We start from the raw sequence: 19,763 nt of genomic DNA on the forward strand, positions 1-19,763 counted from the left end.
CGTCTCATTGCCATGGTTACAATCCCCTCCATGCAATCCTTCCCCTGTATCCCCCAGGTCTTCAGCACACAGTCGCTCTCCCTCTCTGGATCTAAAGGCTCGGCTGCTCCATCGCTCCACGTCATCATCTCTAGCTCCATTTCAGGCATCACTGCTTCTCTGGGTAGGGTCCCACTCTCTGCTCTTCTCCCTTGATGGTTCTAGGGACCTCCACTCCTATAACCATTTCCTTTTGAGACAATGATTCTGTGTATTCCTTCCATCTTCTCTTGATGCATTCTGCAACATTCAATAATTTACCCAGAGAATCTTTCAATAACGAAAGTCGAGGCTTGAATTAGTTTGAGAAATACTGATCGTGTTCTTCCCTTTTGGTTTTCTAGTTCCAAATCTTTGCATATTTTATTATAGTACCTGGTTTTGTCTTTTCGAGCTGATCTTTTAAATTTTCTGTTCAGCTCTTGGACCTCTTCAATTTTTCCATTTGCTTTAGCTTCTCTATGTTGGAGAGCAAGTTTCAGAGTCTCCTCTGACATCCATTTTAACCTTTTTCTTCTTTCTTGTCTTCTTAATGACTTTTTGCTCTCTTCATGTATGATGTTCTTGATGTCATCCCACAACTCTTCTGGTCTTCGGTCTTTAGTATTTAATGCATCAAATCTGTTCTTCAGATGGTCTCTAAATCCAGGTGGGATAAATTCAAGGTCATATTTTGGCTCTTGTGGACTTGTTTTCATTTTCTTCAGCTTCAGTTTGAATCGGTAAGTGATGGTCTGTTCCACAGTAATTCTGAAAACCAGCAACCTTGAGCCTATCAAACTGAAAGACTTCCTGTCAAACAGATCAATATAAAATGCTCCAAAGCACATTAATCAAGAATATGTTCTTACCAAGGGAGGTCCTGCCAAGAATATGGTTCCCTGCTTGCGTACAATGATGTTTTCATCAGCCATGGCAGGCACGTAAGCACCTCCTGCTGTACAGGAACCCATCACCACCGCTATCTGGAATCAAAGCACACAACCAACCATGAGGTGCAGCTCCAGCAGTGAACTCTATAACCTCTACATCTATAGTCCCACAAATGTTACAGTGACCAGTGGCAATTACTAGCTGATCCTTGGACTTCATATTAAAAATGTAGCCCTCCATCATTTGGAATGTTTTCCTAACTTCTTGTATCAAAGTATTATGAAGGACTTACAAGGAGCTCTGGTAGCGTAGTGGTTACGAATCGGGCTGCGAACCTTAGGGTCAGCGGTTCGAAACTACCAGCCGCTCCGCGGGAGAAAGATGAGGCTTTCTACTCCCGTAAAGATTTACACCCTCGGAAACCCTGTACAGGGTCGCTATGGGTCGGACCCGACTCGATGGCACTTAACAACAACAACAACAACACATCACAGCTTAAAAATTTTATGGACAATTTCACTGTAAGAGAGAAAACTAGTTTTTAAACTTTTACCCTGAGCCACTAATGGACAAATTATAATTTGTCCATAATTTGGCATAACTTTATTAAAATAACATAAGAATTTAAATAATACTGTGAATACTCTTAAATGACTACCACTTACCTCACTGTTGTTGTTGTTGTTGTTGTTGTTGTTTGTTGGTAAGTGCCAAATAGTCATTCTGACTCACAGTGACCCCCCGTATAGGGTTTCTGAGGAGCTGCTGCTGGGTTTGAACTACCAACCTTGGGGTTAACAGTCCAGTGCTTATCACAGTACCACACCAGAATTCCTTACCTCATAGGAATACTGAAATAATTCTGTAAATGAACTTTATCAATATTCTGTGTCACTGCTGTCTACAAATAATGCTTCCTAAAAATAAAATTGTTCCTATTGCAGTTAAAAATCTCGCTCAAAAGAAAGTTAATTGAGTTAAAGTTGGGTACAGTTGTGTTTTCTCTACTTCTATGTACGTTTGAAATTATGTATAATTTTTTTAATTCATCGGCGATTAGTATGCCACAAAGAAAATAAATATGGGATTGATTATCCCTAGACAGGCAGTATGTCACAGATATTGTAAACATAGACTTATATGAAAGCAGTTTTGCTATTAATTCCACTATCTCCTCAGTTTCCCTTGCAGTCATGTACATGTTTTTTTAAATTATGATTGTTGTTGTTAAGTGCCGTCGAGTCGGTTCCAACCCATAGTGACCCTGTACAGGGTTTCCGAGGCTGTAAATCTTTACAGGAGCAGAACGCCTCATCTTTCTCCCGCGGAGCAGCTGATAGTTTCAAACTGCTGGCCTTAAGGTTTGCAGCCCGATTCGTAACCACTACGCTACCAGAACTAGCATTAATACAAAAATGGAAAGGACGCAAGAGCTAATATTTTTCCATCTAACGCAGGTATCACCAAAAGTATTTTTCCTTAACTAAAGCTTTCATGTATGTTATCTAAAGTGGCTGCAACATTTATGTCTAAGTATTACAGAAGTATTTATCACTGATCATTTTGCTGATCAATCGCCCAGAAGTCTTTGTTAAAGACAGCTAGAAAGTCTTGCTCAGGAGAACAAGGAAGCATTCACTGTTATAGTACTTATGCCAGCCAAAGAAATACAAACAACCTAAATGTCTACCAGTGTAACATTCCAAATGGATAAATAAATTATTAATGGATAAAATGTTCTTTTTTTAAAATCTGAGGTAAAAATAATAAAATGAAAAATTGCTGTTGTTAAGTGTCATCAAGTCAGTTCCAACTCATAGCCACCCTGTTTCCGAGGCTTTCAATCTTCACAGGAGCAGAAAGCTTCATTTCCCTCCCACAGAGCAGCTTGTGGGCTCAAACCATAGACCTTGTGGTTCACAGTGCAGTGCTCACTATATGGAGTCACCACCACACTTATTAAAGTACACCACACTTATTAAAGGTGGTGCACAGGAGAGGGAGGGAGGGAGGGGATGGTAGAGCATAAGGGAGGGGATAGACATATCATAGTTCAGGTGTAGGGGAGGGCAGTACACAAGAAGGGGAAGGGGGTGGAAGAACAAGGTAGATAGGGAAACTCTGAGACGGGTTTGCATGGACTAAATTAGACAGAGGTAAATGTTGATGTATGCTCAACCTTGGAACAACAGCAGGGCTATGTAATACAGGAATTGAGGCATAGTCTGAATTGGTAAAAGGGGAAATAATGTTAAGATGCTTGACTATCTTATGAATATTGGTTTCCTTTGCCTACTATTGTAAAATATACACTTGAGTTATATAGAAAGGAGTACCGGGAAACATTGATTACAGAAAGCTTGCAAGCCAGTCTTCAGCCTATAAATGATATGAATACCTAAAAGTGGTGCTAGAACTTGACCAGTTAAAGAGGCTTCTTGTGGACCCTTTGTAGCATCTAAGACCTTAGGTGGAATCCTGATCATCATCCAGCACCTTCTGAGGCTGGGACATTCCCACTTAAAAAGACATGCTGACCAGCCTGAAGCAGCCAGAGGAACAGAAAACACTTCTTAAAAGAAAGATCAGCAGGAAAAATCCAAATCAAAAACAGCCATCTGACTGACTACCACAAGAACAAGCAAGCTGTTCGCCGGGGAGCTAGCAAGGCAAGCAATCAAGTCCCTTCAGGACAAACCCCCTCCAAGACAGAAACTTAAAGGGAACACATGAGCAGGCATGTAAGATTGCTGGTGACCACGTTGGTCAACTGGTGAGTGAAAGTGGGGGAAAAACAGGAATGAAAATATGGCCTGAGTTCGACCATGTTCCATAGATTCCTGTCGAGATGAGAGAGAAAAGAGGAAGGGCTGGTTAGTCCAAAGTGTGGTATGACCTGGGGACTCCTGAGCCCATGGATAAGGACATAGCCATGGAGGGCTAGAGCTGAGAGTGAAGTGTCCAGATGATATGAAATGAGGGGAGATGCACAAGAATGCCCCAACTTGCAGACAGTACCCATTTGACCTAGTTTCGATGGCTTGATGCTCAGAACTCAACTAGAGGAAGATAAAAAAGTTTTTGATAAAGGAAACAGTGTAAATTGCTACAATTTGATGAACCTAACCTACATTTATGGATGTAGTAGCTCAAAATACCGACTAAGAGGGAAGGAATCATCACACAAAGGATCATTCCTATCCCCTCTGTACACACGGCTGATAGGGACGGGCAACTTACTTAGACACTGGCTACCTAAAATGGGGTGGTGGGGCAAATGAAGGCATGAAGTGACTGGCTTACAAGTTTTCAAGAGGGAGTTTAGTTTCAGAGTAGGCAGAGGAAGGTAGAATCCCCACTGAGTAGTTTGCATCTTATCTAGATGGCTCTGGTGAAAGGAGATGGGGATAAGATTCTATGATTCAACCGTGAGTATTTGCTACCATGACTAATTGCAACTGTCACAACTATAAAGTTTAGAAGTTTTGTAACAAAAATGGGGAAGTAGTTAATCTTACAGTCCAGAAACAGAGGACCCTAGGACCATCAAGGGAGAAGAGCATAAGCTGAATGTGGGGCCCTATTCAGAGAAGCAGTGACACCAGAGACAGAAGTAGAGATGATGACATGCAGAGAGAGGGCAGCTGAAGACTCTAGACTCATGGAAACAGAAAGGCTGTGTGCTAGTGGCCAGGAGGCAGGTTTGAAGAATGTGCCTTTGGTAGTTTGTATTATTATATATTCCTGAGTGGGTTTTTTTGTACATCCAAAAAAAGAGGGAATAGAAGCAAATACTGTTGAATGATGATGCACAGAGGGTACTGTAATCATTGCAATAAAATAAAATACAATAGGATGAGTGTAAAACCAATGTTCTCCCATGTAAACTATCACTCAAGTCACAATAAAAACTTAAAAAAAAAAAAAAACAGGTGGTACATAAATGAGTGTTATTATTCTTTGTACTGTTTGAAATACATTATGGACTTTTTTCAAAGTCAAATACTAGAAAAGGTTTTACAGGGAAAAAACTGTGACAAGGACACAGTTGCACTTTATCACCTTGTTCTCTGTAAAATAACACCAGGTTCAGTTCAAACTATTTCAGTACTAGTCCTCTCCCTCTTAAAAAGTCAAAGAAGGAGGTCAGTCTATGATCAAAACAATTACAATGTGAAAAAAGGTAAACACAGAAGAACAGAGATCCAGGTGGTGGGAAGGTCAGGTAGATTACTGGATAAAATAGACTATCTTAAATGGAGGGAAGAACTAATGGAATATAAGGAAACCACAATGGGGTTGGGGTGGGGGGGTTATTTTGCGTGTTGGGGAGGGCAATACAAGAAATGGGGAGGAGGTAGAAGAACAAGATAGATAGGGGAACACTGAGACAGGTTTGCAAGGCCTAGTGGGACAGAGATAAATAGTGATGCATACTCAACCTTGGAATAACAGGGCTCTGGGATACAGGGATCTAGGTATAGCTTGAAGAGGGTAAATAATACTAAAATCCTTGACTGCCTTATGAATATTAGTTTCCCTTGCCTACTATTGTAAAATAGACACTTGAGTGGTATAGAAAGGAATGTTGGGAAACATAATTACAGAAAACTTGTAAGCCCGTCTTCAGCCTATAACTGATTGGAATACCTCAAAGGGGTTCTACAACTTGCCCAGTGAAATAGGCCTTGTGCAAAGCCTCTACAGAGTATAGGACCTTGGGTGGAATCCTGAGGCCCATCCACAACCTTATGAGGTGAGACATTCCCACTAGAAAGGACAAGTAGACTGAAACAGCTACAGTGACAGAAGATACATCTTCATGATGAACCTGACCTATACTCAGAGCAGTAGTTACTCTAAATACCAACAGAGAGGGAAAGAGTCTTCAAATCAAGTATCAATGCTATCCGCTCTGTGCACAGGGTAGATAGGGATGGGCAACTTAGACATTGGCTATCTAAAATGAGGGGCAATAAAGGCATGAAGTGACTGGCTTACAAGGTTTCAAGAGGGAGCTTAGTTAAGAGTGTGGTGGGAAAGAAAGAGTCCCCACTGAATAGTTATCATCTTGTCTAGATGGGTCTGGTGAAAGGAGATGGGGATAAGATTTGTAAGATTCAATAGTAAATAACTGCTATCATGACTAATCACGACTGTCACAATTGTAAAGGTAGAAGTTTTGTAACAAAAAAAGGGGAGTGGTTAATCTTACAGTCCAGAAACAGAGGACTCTAGGATCATCAAGAGAGGAACACACAAATTGCGGGACCTTATCCAGAGAAGCAGCAGCACCAGAGATGGGGGCATGGAGAGGGGGAGCGGCTGAGGACTCTAGATTCATCAACTAAGAAGAGAAGGACTAAGACTTGGTGGCCAGAAGCAGACTTGCAGAATGTGCCCTTTGGAGATGTAATTTATTATATATGCCTGAGTGGGGTTTTTTTTTGTTTGTTTGTATGTTTTTTAAAAAGAGAAATACTTTTAACTGATGGTATATGGAGGGGATTATAATCAATGTAATGAAACAAGTTATATGAATTGTTGAATGTGAAACTGATGATGTGCCCTGTAAACTTTCACTCAATCCACAATAAAAACCTTAAATTAAAAAAAAAGTCAAAGAAGAGGCTCAGTGATGTAAGAGAAAAGAGGAGCAACTACCAAATTTGTGTTCAACAAGGATGGAGTGGCAGTGACGGGTAGAGATCAGGAGACCGAAAAAAAAGGAATTATTTGGTCAAAATTTAGTAAGACAAAAGTGAAAGAAACAAATAAAACGATCTAACAATTTAATAGCAATGTCCTACAAATGAATGCTGTTGTTATTCTTAAGTGCCATCAAGCTGGTCTCAACTCACAGTGACTTTATATGGAGTTATCAAGAGTGTACATCTTTGCAGGAGCAGAAAGCCTCATCTTTCTCCCACAGAATGGCTGGTGGACTTGAACTGCCAACCCTGTGTTTAGTATCCTAATGGAGCCACCGTGCTCCCCCCACAAATGAATAGCTGACAGATTATTAGCTCAGGTTATTAACCAACTTGACAGCATACAACCACAATAACAATTACGGGCACTCCAAATGCAATTCTTCTGCAACCAAGGAACCTAGCAGTCTCTGAGACCAGCTAATATATTGTGTTGCTGTTGTTGTTATTAAGTGTTATCAAGTCAGTTCCAACCCATAGCGATCCTGTATAGTGTTTCCAAGAAGTAGCTGGTGGATTTAAACTGCCGACCTTGTGATTCGCAGCCCAGCACTGACAGGTCAAGTCGGTTCTGATTCATAATGACCCCATGCATAACAGAACAAAACACTGCCCAGTCCTGTGCCAACCTCACAACTGCCATTACGTTTGAAGACATTGCTAATATGCTAATATATTACAAAACCCAGGCTCAGGAGATTGTGGTAGGATGACTTCTAATGGCCAACTAATAACTGTGTAAGCCCCTCCCCTTGACTGTGAGGTGAACCTAGAGACTTCTGATGAATAGCATGCGACAAGTGATAAGATGTTACTTCCATGATCAGGTTATAAAAGACTGATTTGACTTGCTGGGTCTCTCTCTTGCTGGCACACACTTTTAGCTACTGAGATGTAGTGAGATGCTCTATGGAGAGACCATATGGCAGTGAGAAGAGAGAGGTCTCTGGCCAACAGCTCATAAAGAGCTGAGGTCTCAGGCCAGCAGCCCAAAAGTTAACTGGATCTTGCCAATAACCACGTGAATGAGTTAGGGAAGGCATCCTTCCAAGTCAAGTCATGAGATGACTACAGTCCTGTGAGAGATCCTGAGCAGAGGACCCAGCTAAGCTATGCCTAGATCCCTGTCCCACAGACACTGTCAGATAATAAATGTATGTAGTTAGTTGTAAACCACTACGTTTTGGGGTAATTTGTTTAACAGCATCAATAACTAATTCAGACATCAAAAACCATTTGTCTTAAGTGACAACAACTGAAGCACATTTGGAGAGTTGAGACAAACTTGTTTAGAAGGTGCTGTTGCTCTTCAGTGTATCGCACTGTAAACTGTCCATCTAGTCCAGAGATAGGAGACAGACTACAAGCAGAGGTAATAAAGAAAACAAGAGACTGACATGGATGAACCTTCAAATCATTATGCTAAGTAAAATTAATGAATCAGAAAAGACCACATACTGTATGATTCCATTTCTATAAAATTTCCAGAATAGGCAAATCCATAGAGACAGAAAGTAGATTAGTCATGCCTAGAGTGGAGAATGGTGCAGGACCAAAGTGGTTCGTTCTATTGTCCACAGTGTCACTAAGAGTTGGAACTGACCTGACTGGCACCTTAAAAAAACACACACAGAGATGAGGGGATTGTGTGGAAATGGGGCGGGGGGGGGGGGAATAAAAAGAAGATAAAACTGATTGTGGTGATAGAAAAACACAGCTCTGAGTACCCTACCCTAAAAGTCACTGAACTGTATGCATTTTAAATAGGTTAGTCATGTGGTGTGTAAACTGGATCTTAACAAAGCTCAACATTTAATCAAAACAAACACAAGAGCTACAATACTAAGTATGTTGTGGTTGGTGTTAGGGGCTATCAAGCTGGTTCCAACTCATAGAGACCCTATAGTATAGGGTTTCCGAGGCTATAAATCTTTACAGGAGCTGAAAGCTTCACCTTTCTTCCATGGAGCAGCTAGAGTTTGAACTGCAGCCTGGGTTTGACAGTCCAATGCTTATCCCACAGTGCCACCAGCTCTCCTAGTTACTAAGGATATAGAATCAAAATTCTCTAATGTTCTCATCCATAATAGTCACAAGTATGAACAGGCACCAAACTTAATATCGCTACAGCAAATCCTTAAGTAGAAATCTAAATGAAGTAAAAGAACTCATGTAAGAGCAGTCAGGAGTACTATCTCACAGTCTTCTCTTCTCCCACAGTGGAGAAGTCATACCACCGTGGTTCAGGGACAGAGGGAATGAACACTACCACTGTGGCTGCTCTGTCTCTGGAAGCACAGACGCTTACAGCACTCACAATGCTCCTTGACCCATGCTGCCCACGAAGTCCTTACACAGGCCTCTCAGCTCAATGGACAAATCGTCTGAAGGTCCTGAGAGAAAAATCTGCTATATTTATCCTGAGGGTATTATAAGGACCTACAATACATGACCAAAACTATTTCTCACCACACTCAGTACAGATCTGGCTGGCCGTGGGGACACAACTCGGAGCACTGTGCCAGAAGAGACACCACAGTTACCCTCACTGGCATCAGGACATGGTGAACTCCAAAGAACGCTCCACTGAGCAGGGCTGAAGTCCACACGGTCACTGCTGAGGTGAACACGTTTCATGATATAGACAAACCAAGAGATCCCCCTGCCAACGTGAGGAGGCACATGGTGTTCGTGACATGTGTAACAAGAGCAAGAAGGCTAAGAATGATGTGTAACTGACAATAACAATACTTGTCATCACCTCCACAAAAGGCACAAACAAAATTTTAAGTAATAAGATATGGGGAAAGTGGTATGCTAGGAAATAGGTAATTGTCTAGAAAAGCTTCCGACAAAATTTCATTACCCTCCAGACCTTGCCTGAACAAACAGAGACTAGGTCTCATTGCACCAAAAACAAAGGTCAGCAGCCTGCCTTATGGAGAAGGACTTGGGGAGCCAAGAGGTTTTACACCTAATTCTGAAAAGCTGTGTGAACTCCAGACCTCCATTCTCACACTAAAAAAAGCTGGAGCTGACTATCCAGTTCTAAAAAATACTAGGATGAACGTAATATAAGTTGGGGAGGGAAAAATTCCAATTGCTAGAGGGAAAAGCCATTAACAATGTAATAATATGCTTGTTTGTTAATCTCTCATCTTTCTTCTTTCTCAGTTTAAAGTATTTGTAGAACACAGACATTATTTCCTGTGTTGCATTTTTTCTATCTGTATCTGAACAGCTTTCCTTAAAAAAATAAAAGCTGAAAAATACTTATCAGCTCAATAGCTGTTCAGAATCTGAGAACATTATTAAGTATACTAACTGAGCAACACTGCTGGCTCAAGAATACCCATGTTCATCTGTGCTAACTGGACACGGTGAAATGCACATATAATACAAAAAGTCTCTCTTACTCAGAACATTCTGTTCTTCCTCAATCTTTTTATCAGAGTACCTCAAAGTAAACAAGCTGAATGATTTCATTTCTCCCAAGCACCATTCAGATTCATAAATATACTGCAATGTGTTTAAAAACAATTAAATAAATGTAAACAGAAAACACAGAGAGAAAGTGGGATGAGTGATGTTACACTGTGAGGATTGTAATCAATTACATGAAACAAAATATCAAGAACCGTTGAATGGGAAACGGATTTGTTCTGTAAACTTTCATTCAATCAACAGTAAAAAGTTTGTGGCTTTTTAAAATTAACTAATTGCAACTGTCACAACTGTAAAGGTAGAAGTTTTATAACAAAAACGGGGAAGTAGTTAATCTTACAGTCTAGAAACAGAGGACCCTAGGACCATCAAAAGAGAAGAGCATAAGTGGAATGTGAGACCCTATCCAGAGATGGAGGCAGAGATGATGACATGGAGAGAGAGAGAGCAGCTTAAAAGACTCTAGACTCATGGAAAGAGAAAAACTGTGTGTTGGTGGCCAGGAAGCAGGCTTACAGAATGTGCCTTTTGGTTGTTTAAATGATTATATATTCCTGAGTGTGTTTGTGCACATCCAAAACAACAGAGGTAATAGAAGCAAATATTGTTGAATGATGATGCATGGAGAGGATTGTAATCATTGCAATGAAATGAAATATGATACGATGTGTGTAAAACTGATGTTCTCCCATATAAACCATCACTCGATTCACAATAAAAACTTTTTTTAAAAAAATTAACTATATGGTACCTCTTTTAACCAAGGCCCTCATGACAATAACCAAGGTCTGAAACAAGACAATAAACAAGATAAATTTCTAAAATAATAAACTAGGTCAAGAGAGCATAGAAGAACAGACCAAAATGCAAACAGATTAAAAAAAGTGAAAGACCCTAAGAACTGCAAATAGATATGGTTACATGAACAATGCCTTCTTGCAGATGATACAATCCTGCTTTCTTAAAAAGAAGAAGACTTCAAACACTTACTGATGAAGAACAAAAACAACCTTTAGTATGGATTACACCTAAATATAAAGAATACTAAAATCCTGACAACTGGACCAGTAAACATCATAATAAACAGAGAAAACACTGAAGTTGTCAAGGATTTCATTCTATTTGGATTCACAATCAATGCGGCAGCCAAGAAATCAAATAACCTAACACACTGTGCAAATCTGCCACAAAAAAAATATCTTAAAGATGTCACCTTGAGGATCCAGATACACGTGACTCAAGCTAAGGTATTTTTAATCACTCTTAATGCATGAGGAAGCTGGATGATGACTAAGAAAGACCAAAGAGTACCTGACGTCTTGGAACTATAGTGTTGGCAAAGAATATACAAAGAAATGCAAGCAGTTCAAAAAGTTTGTGGGGAAAATCCATTATCTTTTAATGCCATGCAATGCCTGAAGAATAAACACATCTAACTTGGGGAATGCTTCTTAGAAGGAAGGATAGCAAGACTTTGCCTCATGTTATCAGGAGGAACCAGCCCCTGGAGAAGGAGATCATGTTTAAAAAAGAGGAAGATCGTCAATGAGATGGAATGACACAATTACTGCAACAATAACTGTTGAATGGTGCAGGATCAGCTATTATGTTGATCTGTTGTACACAGGGCCATTATGATGTCAAATCCAACTCAACAGTACCGCACAACAACAAGAAGGAGGAGGATTGATACTGTAACAACAACAACAACAAAAATTGTAGTAATGTTCAAACCTACACAACCAAATACAAAGTCCCTCTTATGATAAGAATCCTAAGACTCACACTTAAAAACAAAGTCAACAACATAGTAACAATAATCAGGAAAATATATAAGCAGGATATTGTCAAATCACCACTTGTCTATCAGTTTGTCGTACTATGGTGGCTTACATATTGCTGTGATGCTGGAAGCTATGCCACCATTATTCTGAATACCAGCAGGGTCACCCTTGGTGGGCAGATTTCAAAGAAGTTTCCAGACTAAGACAGACTAGGAAGAAGAGGCAGGATACTTCTGAACAGAGTAAGCCACTAAAAATATTATGAAGAACAGCAGAACACTGTGAGATAAAGTGCAGAAACATGAGTCCCTCAGGTTGTAAAGTACTCAAAATATGGCTGGGAAAGAGTTTTCTCCTCAAAGTTGAGTTAACCATGACAACGTGAATGGAGTAAAAATTTCAAACCCTTCATTTGCTGATGGGGAACAATTCAAATGAGGAGAAACATCTGTAAACATCCATTAACTATCAGGGCATGGAATACACAAATTATCCATCTAAGATAACCAACTGGAAGTTGTCAAAAATGAAATGGAACACACAAAGATTAATATTCTAGGTGAACTGAAGAGAACTGATATTGGCCATTTTGAATCTGACAATCATATGGTTTACTATGCCAGAAGTGACAAATTGAAGAATGGCATCACATTCATCATCAAAAAGAACACTTCATCTTGTTGATGTGTTGAAGTGTTCTATAAGTTTTAGAGCACTCTCTTGTCTGATATGTCACTGCCAACAAATTTTGTACAGCCTGTGGGCTCTTGTTTTACTATTTTGGTTTAAATATTTTGATGTACATAAGTGTCTAATTTTTAAGAGATCTCAGTCATCTATTTTGTCTTCTGATATTTGTGTTGTCAGTTTTGTTTATAGTGTATTTATGTCATGTATCAAAGCCCCTTTTCATCGATTATCTCACAGTTCTAATTTTCACATTTAGGGTGTTAAACCACACTGAGACTGGGACCCTCCTACATGGCTGGTAGGACTGCAAACTGGCTCAACCACTCTGGAAAATGGTACGGTACTTCCTCAAAAAGTTGGAAATAGAAGTACTTTATGATCCAGCAATTCTCTACTTGATGTATAGCCACAAGAAATACGAGTTAGAACTTGAGTAGATATATGCACACCAATGCTCATCGCAATACTATTCACAACAGCAAGAAACTGGAGACAACCCAAGTGTCCATCAACGAAACAATGGGTACACAAACTCCAGTACATACACACATTTGAATAGCATGTTACCTTGAAGAGTAACAATGAAGCTGCAAAATACCGCATAGCATGGATGAGCCTTGGGGACAAAATGCTGAGTAAAATTAATCAGGCACAAAAGGATAGACATTGCATAGGTCCATCACAGTAAAAACTTTAGAAAAGATTTACATATTAAAAGAATAGTAATTCTTTGACGGTTGCCAGGGGCTAGAGGGCCGGGACAATAACTCATAAGTCAGGGAATGGACATATGGTAACTTGGGGGACAGGGAGGGCAATGAACAAGAAGGGAGAGAGGGGCAGAGGAGTGGGGACAATAGGGACAGACTCTGAAGAGGTATACATGGGTTCAGTGGAATAGCGGTAGACTGTGATATATGCACAGCCTCGGAATAACAGGACTCTATGATATGGAGTCCTAGTGTGGTGCTGTGGATCAACGTGTCAGACTGCAAAGCCATTTGAACTGCAAGGTTGGTGGTTCAAGCTCATCAGCTGCTCCTTGGAAACCCTATACAGGGTTGCTATGGGTTGGAATCGACTCAGTGGCACTTAACAACAACATGATATAAGGATCGAGACACAGACTGAAGGGGTAAGGGAGAGGGACTAATGGTAAGGAGGTGCTTGACTGTTTCGCGGATATTGAGTTCACCTGCCTGCCTGTGTAATATAGGCACCTAAGTGGGATAAAAAAGATCATTGGAGAAGATGATTACAGAACGCATATAAGCCTGTCTTCAGCCTATAATGGAATGGATTATCTAAAAGGACTCTAGATTGCACCCAGGAAAGCAGGCTTCTTATTAAACCTTGATAGAGTATGGGCCCTTCAGTGGAACCTTCAAGGGTGGGACATTCCTAATTGAAAAGACATGATGCCCAACTCTGAACAGCTAGAAGAACAGAAGGTACTTCTTGAAAGAAAAAACAATGGGGGGTGGGGGAGCAGACTGTTTGGCTGTGACATTATCAAGCAAGCTGTTTGCCCTGAAGCCATCAAGGCAAAAAAAAAAAAAAACCTACCCATCAGGGTAAACTCCTTTCTAAGACTGGAACTCAAAGGGAACACACAAACAGTCTGGTTGGCAACTGCCCTGGTCAACTTAAGAGTGGAAGGGGTGGGGGTGGAGGGGTTGCTGCAAAGATGACATGAGCAGAGATTGGCCATATTCCACAGATGCCCAATGACCTTGGAATGAGATAGAGAAAAGGATGGGCTGATGGATTTGAAGTTCAGGGTAATGGGTGAACTTCTGAGCTCAAAGACACTGACCTAGCCACTGAGGGCTAAAGTTAAGAATGAAACAACCAATGGATCTGAAGAAAGGTGAGACGTGCAAGAACTCCCAGACAGTACCCACTGGACCTAGCATGGATGGCTTGCTAACCAGAATTTGACCAGATGAAGATAAAGAACTATGATACAGGGAAACATAAATTGCTACAACCTGATCAACTGGACCTTTCATTATGGATGAAGCTGCTCAAAATTCCAACCAAATAGGGAAGGACTCTCCCTATCAAGGATAAAGCATGTCTCCTCGGAACACTGGATTAATAGGAATGGGCAACTTAGACTTTGGCTACCAAAATTGGAGGGCTATAAAGGCACAAAGTGGCTGGCTTTGAAGCTTTCATGAGGGTGTTTAGTGTCAGAACACAGGGAATAAGAGACAGAAACTCAACTGAATAGTTTTCTTCTTGTCCACATGGGTCTGGTAATGAGGGTTTTAATATGTTAAAATACAATTGCGAGTAATTGTTTTCAGCTCTAATGGTGACTGTCAGAACTGTGAATGTAAAAGAGATGCAACTAAAAGGGGGAGCAGTTAATCTGCCATTTTAGGAACAGGGGACCCTAGGACCATCAAGAGGGAAGAACATGAGAGTAGCAAGAGATCCTGACCAGAAATCTGGTGACAAGACAGATAGTGGAAGAGGTGAAGGCATAGAAAGAACAGAAGTGAACTTTAGGTCCATGGACTGATAAAGCAGCATGCCTGGAGGTCTTCCGGTTTGCCAGGGCGGCCAGGCGGTGTGGGTGAGTGGGGGCTCCGGGATCAGGGGGGGACAACTCACGAGTTAAACCTCCCAGGTAGGAATTCACAGTCTCACAGCCTGAGTGAATCTTAGTGCGCCAGAGCCTTAGACCCGCTTCTTTGAAAAACCACTGTGCAAGGAATTACAGGCTTCTTAAAATTACGATGCGGCAGCCCCAGCTCCTTTGGGCATGAGGGGGCGGGGCAGGAACCAGCTTGTGCAGAGCCTGCAGTGGCTGGGAGACTCAAACAGGGAGAGCCACTGGTGACACCTACCCCAAGGTGGGATTTCTGCGCATAAAGTGGACAGAGAGAAGTTAGTTTAGGAGGGGAAAAGGAAAAACAAAAAAGCCTGCAGAAAAAGAGAAGCGGCTACTGTCTGACGTCATCAGGCGCGGATTGTGCCTGCCTGAGCCACTTCTGCCCTGCCCAGTTGACCCGTGTGTTCCCTAAGAACTTGATTGAACCTCAGCATAGTGATCCTGCTTGGTCACCTTAGAGCAGGTGGTGGGCTGGCAACGTCTTGCGTATGGGGTTCCCAGCCGATCTCCTCCCTCCCTGCCTTCCTCGGATGGCGGCTGTTTATGCTGGACATGTGGCCAGAGACGGGTAAGGATCACGTGGAACCTCGGCAACCTAAGACAGAGCCATTGCCATGCTGCAATGAGTTTCAATGACTGGTAAGACTGAGGAATTCCCACTGACCGCCTAAGACAGGCAGCGTCCCTTAAACAAACAAATAAGGAGGATTCGGATGCATACCGTGCAGACCCAGTCAGCAGGCCAAGCCCCTGTGGGCCCAAGCATTGTTGACCGTCCAAACCATAGGCTCTGAGGATCAGACTTTAGCTACCTAGTAGACATAGCAAACTGTCCCTCATCTGATTATTCAGTAATGCTTGTTAGTAATCTCATACATGAGCCCTGGATATCCACAAACAAATGTAAAAACCTTCCCTAAAAGCCGAGACTGTAAATTCCAAAAAGGCAAGTCCCCCCTCCATCCAAAAAAAAAAAAAAAAAAGCTAAAGAGGATAGAGAGAAACACTGTTAACTGATGATATATGGAGGGGATAATAATCAATGTAATGAAACAAGCTATATGAATGGTTGAATGTGAAGCTGATAAAGTCCGCATTAAAATTTCACACAATCCAAAATAAAAACATTTAATTAAAAAAAAAAAAAAAAAGCAGCATGCCTGAGGACAGGAGGCTGGTTTTCAAAATGTGCCCTTTGGGCATTTAAATTAATATTTATTTACAATGTGGTATGTGTACACACACAAAAAAAAAAAAGTTAATGGAGACAACTACTGACTAAGGGTGCATGGTAGCATAGTGGTTATGAATCGGGCTGCTAACCTCAAGGTGGGCAGTTCCAAACTACCAGCTGCTCCACAGGAGAAAAATGAGGCTTTCTGCTCCCATAAAGATTTACAGCCTCGGAAACCCTGTACAGGGTTGCTGTGGGTCAGAACTGACTCAACGGCACTTAACAACAATAACAACAAGGGTGCATGAATAGTTGTGTAATCATTACAATGATTGCTGAATGTAAAAATGGTGATCTGTCCTGTAAGCCTTCACTCACTCAATACACGATGAAAAAAAAAGATGCACTGATAACTGCTGGTGATTAGAATGCAACGGTTAGAAACAAAGGAAAAAGATAAGTTGTTGGAAAAGATGGCCTTGGTGATGGAAATGATGCTGGAGATCACATGATGAGAATTTTTCAATACCAGTAACTTCTTCATTGCAAATACCTTTTTTCAACAACATAAAAGGCAACAATATTCATGAATCTCTCATAGATGGAATACACAAAAATCAAACTGACTACATGTGTGGAAAAGACTGTAAGAAAAAGCTCAATACTATCAGCCAAAACAAGGCCAAGGGAATACTGTGGAACAGTGTTTCATTCTGTTGTACATAAGGTCACTATGAGTTGGAACCGACTTGATGGCACCTAACAACAACACACTACCAAGATCATCATGACATTAGGTGTGTATTTAGAGAAGACCCAGAAACAGTATCTGCAGAACATGTGACTCAAAGAAAGACCACAAGTCACAATATACCACCTTCAAAAACAAATTTAAGGACTGAGTGTGAGGGTTGGAAATGTTAAGGTGGACATTTTGTAACAAAAGGAGGGGAGTGGTTGACTTTGCAGTCCAGGAGTGGAGGGCCCTGGGACCATCAGGGGAGAAGAGCGGAGTACAAGACCCTACCCAGAGAGGCACCAACACCAGAGATGGAGGCAGAGATGATGATGTGGAGAGATGGAGTGGCTGGGGACTCTAGACCCAGAGAGGGAAAGGGGCTGTGTGCTGATGACCAAGGGGCAGGCTTGCGGGTATACCCTTTGGTTGTTTGATGATGTATGGAGGGGACTGTAATCATGGCAATGAAACGACATACAATAGAATGAATGTAAAGCTAATGTTCTCCCATGGAAACTATCACATAATTCACAATAAAACAGTTTTTTAAAAAACAAAATTTAAACAAACAATTGTCATCTAGTTGACCGATTCTTATGGTGTGCCCATGTGTGTCAGAGTAGAAGCACACTCCACAGGGTTTTCAAGGCTGTGACCAGTTAGAAGTAGATAGGCAGACCTTTCTTCCAAGGTGTTTCTGGGTGGGTTCAAATCACCAATCTTTCAGACATGCAACAGTGAAGAATTCTACAGGCAAAATATTGAATTAAAAGCATCAAAAGAAAATGGAAGGAATACACAGAGTCAATGTACCAAAAAAGAAATGGACAATGTTCAATCATTTCAAGAGATAGCACATAATTAAGAGCCAGTGGTACTAAAGGAAGTCCAAGGTACACTGAAGGCATTGGCAAAGAACAAGGCTCTGGGAACTGATGGAATACAAACTGAAATTTTTCAACAAACTGAAGTAGCATTAAAAGGACTCACTCATCTATGCCAACTGTGTCAACTGACTGAACGAGATTCTAATTTGTGCCTATTTCAATGAGAGATGACCTTACAGAATGCAGAAATCATCTGACAATATCACATGCAAGTAAAAATGCTGGTAAAGATAATTCAAAAACGGCTAGAAAATTACACTGACAGGGAACTGCCAGAGGTTCAAGCTGGATTCAGATGATGACATGGAACACGGTGTATCACTGCTGACATCAGATGGATCTTGGGTGAAAACAGAGATCTTGGGTGAAACCAGAATGATGTTTACCTATGCAAAGGCTTTCAACTATGTGACTCATGACAAGCTACGGACAACATAGTGAAGAATGAGTATTCTGGAACAGTTAATGGTGCTTATGAGGAACCTGTATATAGTCCTAGAGGCAGTCGCTCAAACAGAACAAGGGGATACTGAATGGTTGAAAATAAGGAAAGGTGTGCATGAGGGTTATATTCTCTTCACAATAGTTATTAAAACTGTAATGCTGAGCAAATAATCCAAGAAGTTGGATTATATGCAGAAAAATGCAGCATCAGATTGGAAAAAGACTCATTAACAACCTGTGATATGCAGATGATACAACCTTGCTTACTGAAAGTGAAGACTTAAAGTACTTACTGACGAAGATCAAAGACCACAGCCTTAAATAGGGGTTGCACTTCAGTGTAAAGCAAACACAAATCCTCACCAACGGACCAATAAATAATATCATGATAAATGGAGAAAATAGTGAAGTTGTCAAATACTTCATTTGCCTTCAATCCACTATCAACATTCACGGAAGCAACAGGCAAGAAATCAAACAATATGCACACTGATATTCATTATAGCACCATTCATAACAGTAAAAAGATGGAAACAGCCTATGTGCCCAACAATGGAAGAATGGATAAACAAACTTTGGTACATACACACAATGGTATGCTATGCACCACTGAATATTAATGATGAATATGTGAAACACTTCATATCATATATGAACCTAGAGGACAATTTGCTGAGTGAAATTGTTGTTGTTGTTAGGTGCCATCAAGTCAGTACCAACTCACAGCAACCCTATGTATGACAGAACGAAACACTGCCCGGTCCTGGGCCAACCTCACAATTGTTGCCACGCTTGAGCCCAGTGAAGCTACCACTTTGCCAATCCATCTCGCTGGGGGTCTTCTCTTTTTCTCTGACAATCATCAAGAAAGAACCAAGAATGAAGCACATACTTTAGATCCTGAGATCCCTAGGTGCTGAACTTCCTTGATTCAGGAGACAGAGAACTGTGGTACCAGAGAAGCAGTGGAGAAATGGCACCAAGAGAATGAAACAGAACATTGGCTTCCTGGGCACAAAGCAAGAAAGTTTAGTGCCTTCAGGCAGGAGGCTGGTTTGCAGAGTGGGATGCCACCAAGCATTTATTTAATCAGGGGAGTTAGATTTGCTGACCCACAAACTAAAGCTGAAAGCCTTCAGGCTAAGTAAGACTTACAGCAGACTGGCATGCCCTTTGGGCATGTATGAGCAGTGCTAAAAGAGAACTTCCAGAGGTTCAAGCTGGATTCAGAAGAGGCCGTGGAACGAGAGATATAATTGCTGATGTCCGATGGATCTTGGCTGAAAGCAGAGAATATCAGAAGGATGTTTACCTGTGCTTTATTGACTACGCAAAGGCCTTTGATTGTGTGGATC

General features: G+C 41.1%; 1 protein-coding gene across 1 annotated transcript in view; it reads right to left on the reverse strand.

Annotated features, from left to right (window-relative positions):
* Window positions 1–19,763, reverse strand: part of MCCC2 (methylcrotonoyl-CoA carboxylase 2 (beta)) — a 123,666-nt gene that overhangs the window by 68,451 nt on the left and 35,452 nt on the right. The window contains exon 7 of the mRNA XM_006870957.1: window positions 891–1,004. Within this exon, the coding sequence (XP_006871019.1) occupies window positions 891–1,004 (114 nt within the window). The remainder of the gene's footprint in view (window positions 1–890; window positions 1,005–19,763) is intronic.

This window comes from Chrysochloris asiatica, unplaced genomic scaffold (assembly GCF_000296735.1).
Source record: "Chrysochloris asiatica unplaced genomic scaffold, ChrAsi1.0 scaffold00157, whole genome shotgun sequence".
Lineage (NCBI taxonomy): Eukaryota > Metazoa > Chordata > Mammalia > Afrosoricida > Chrysochloridae > Chrysochloris > Chrysochloris asiatica.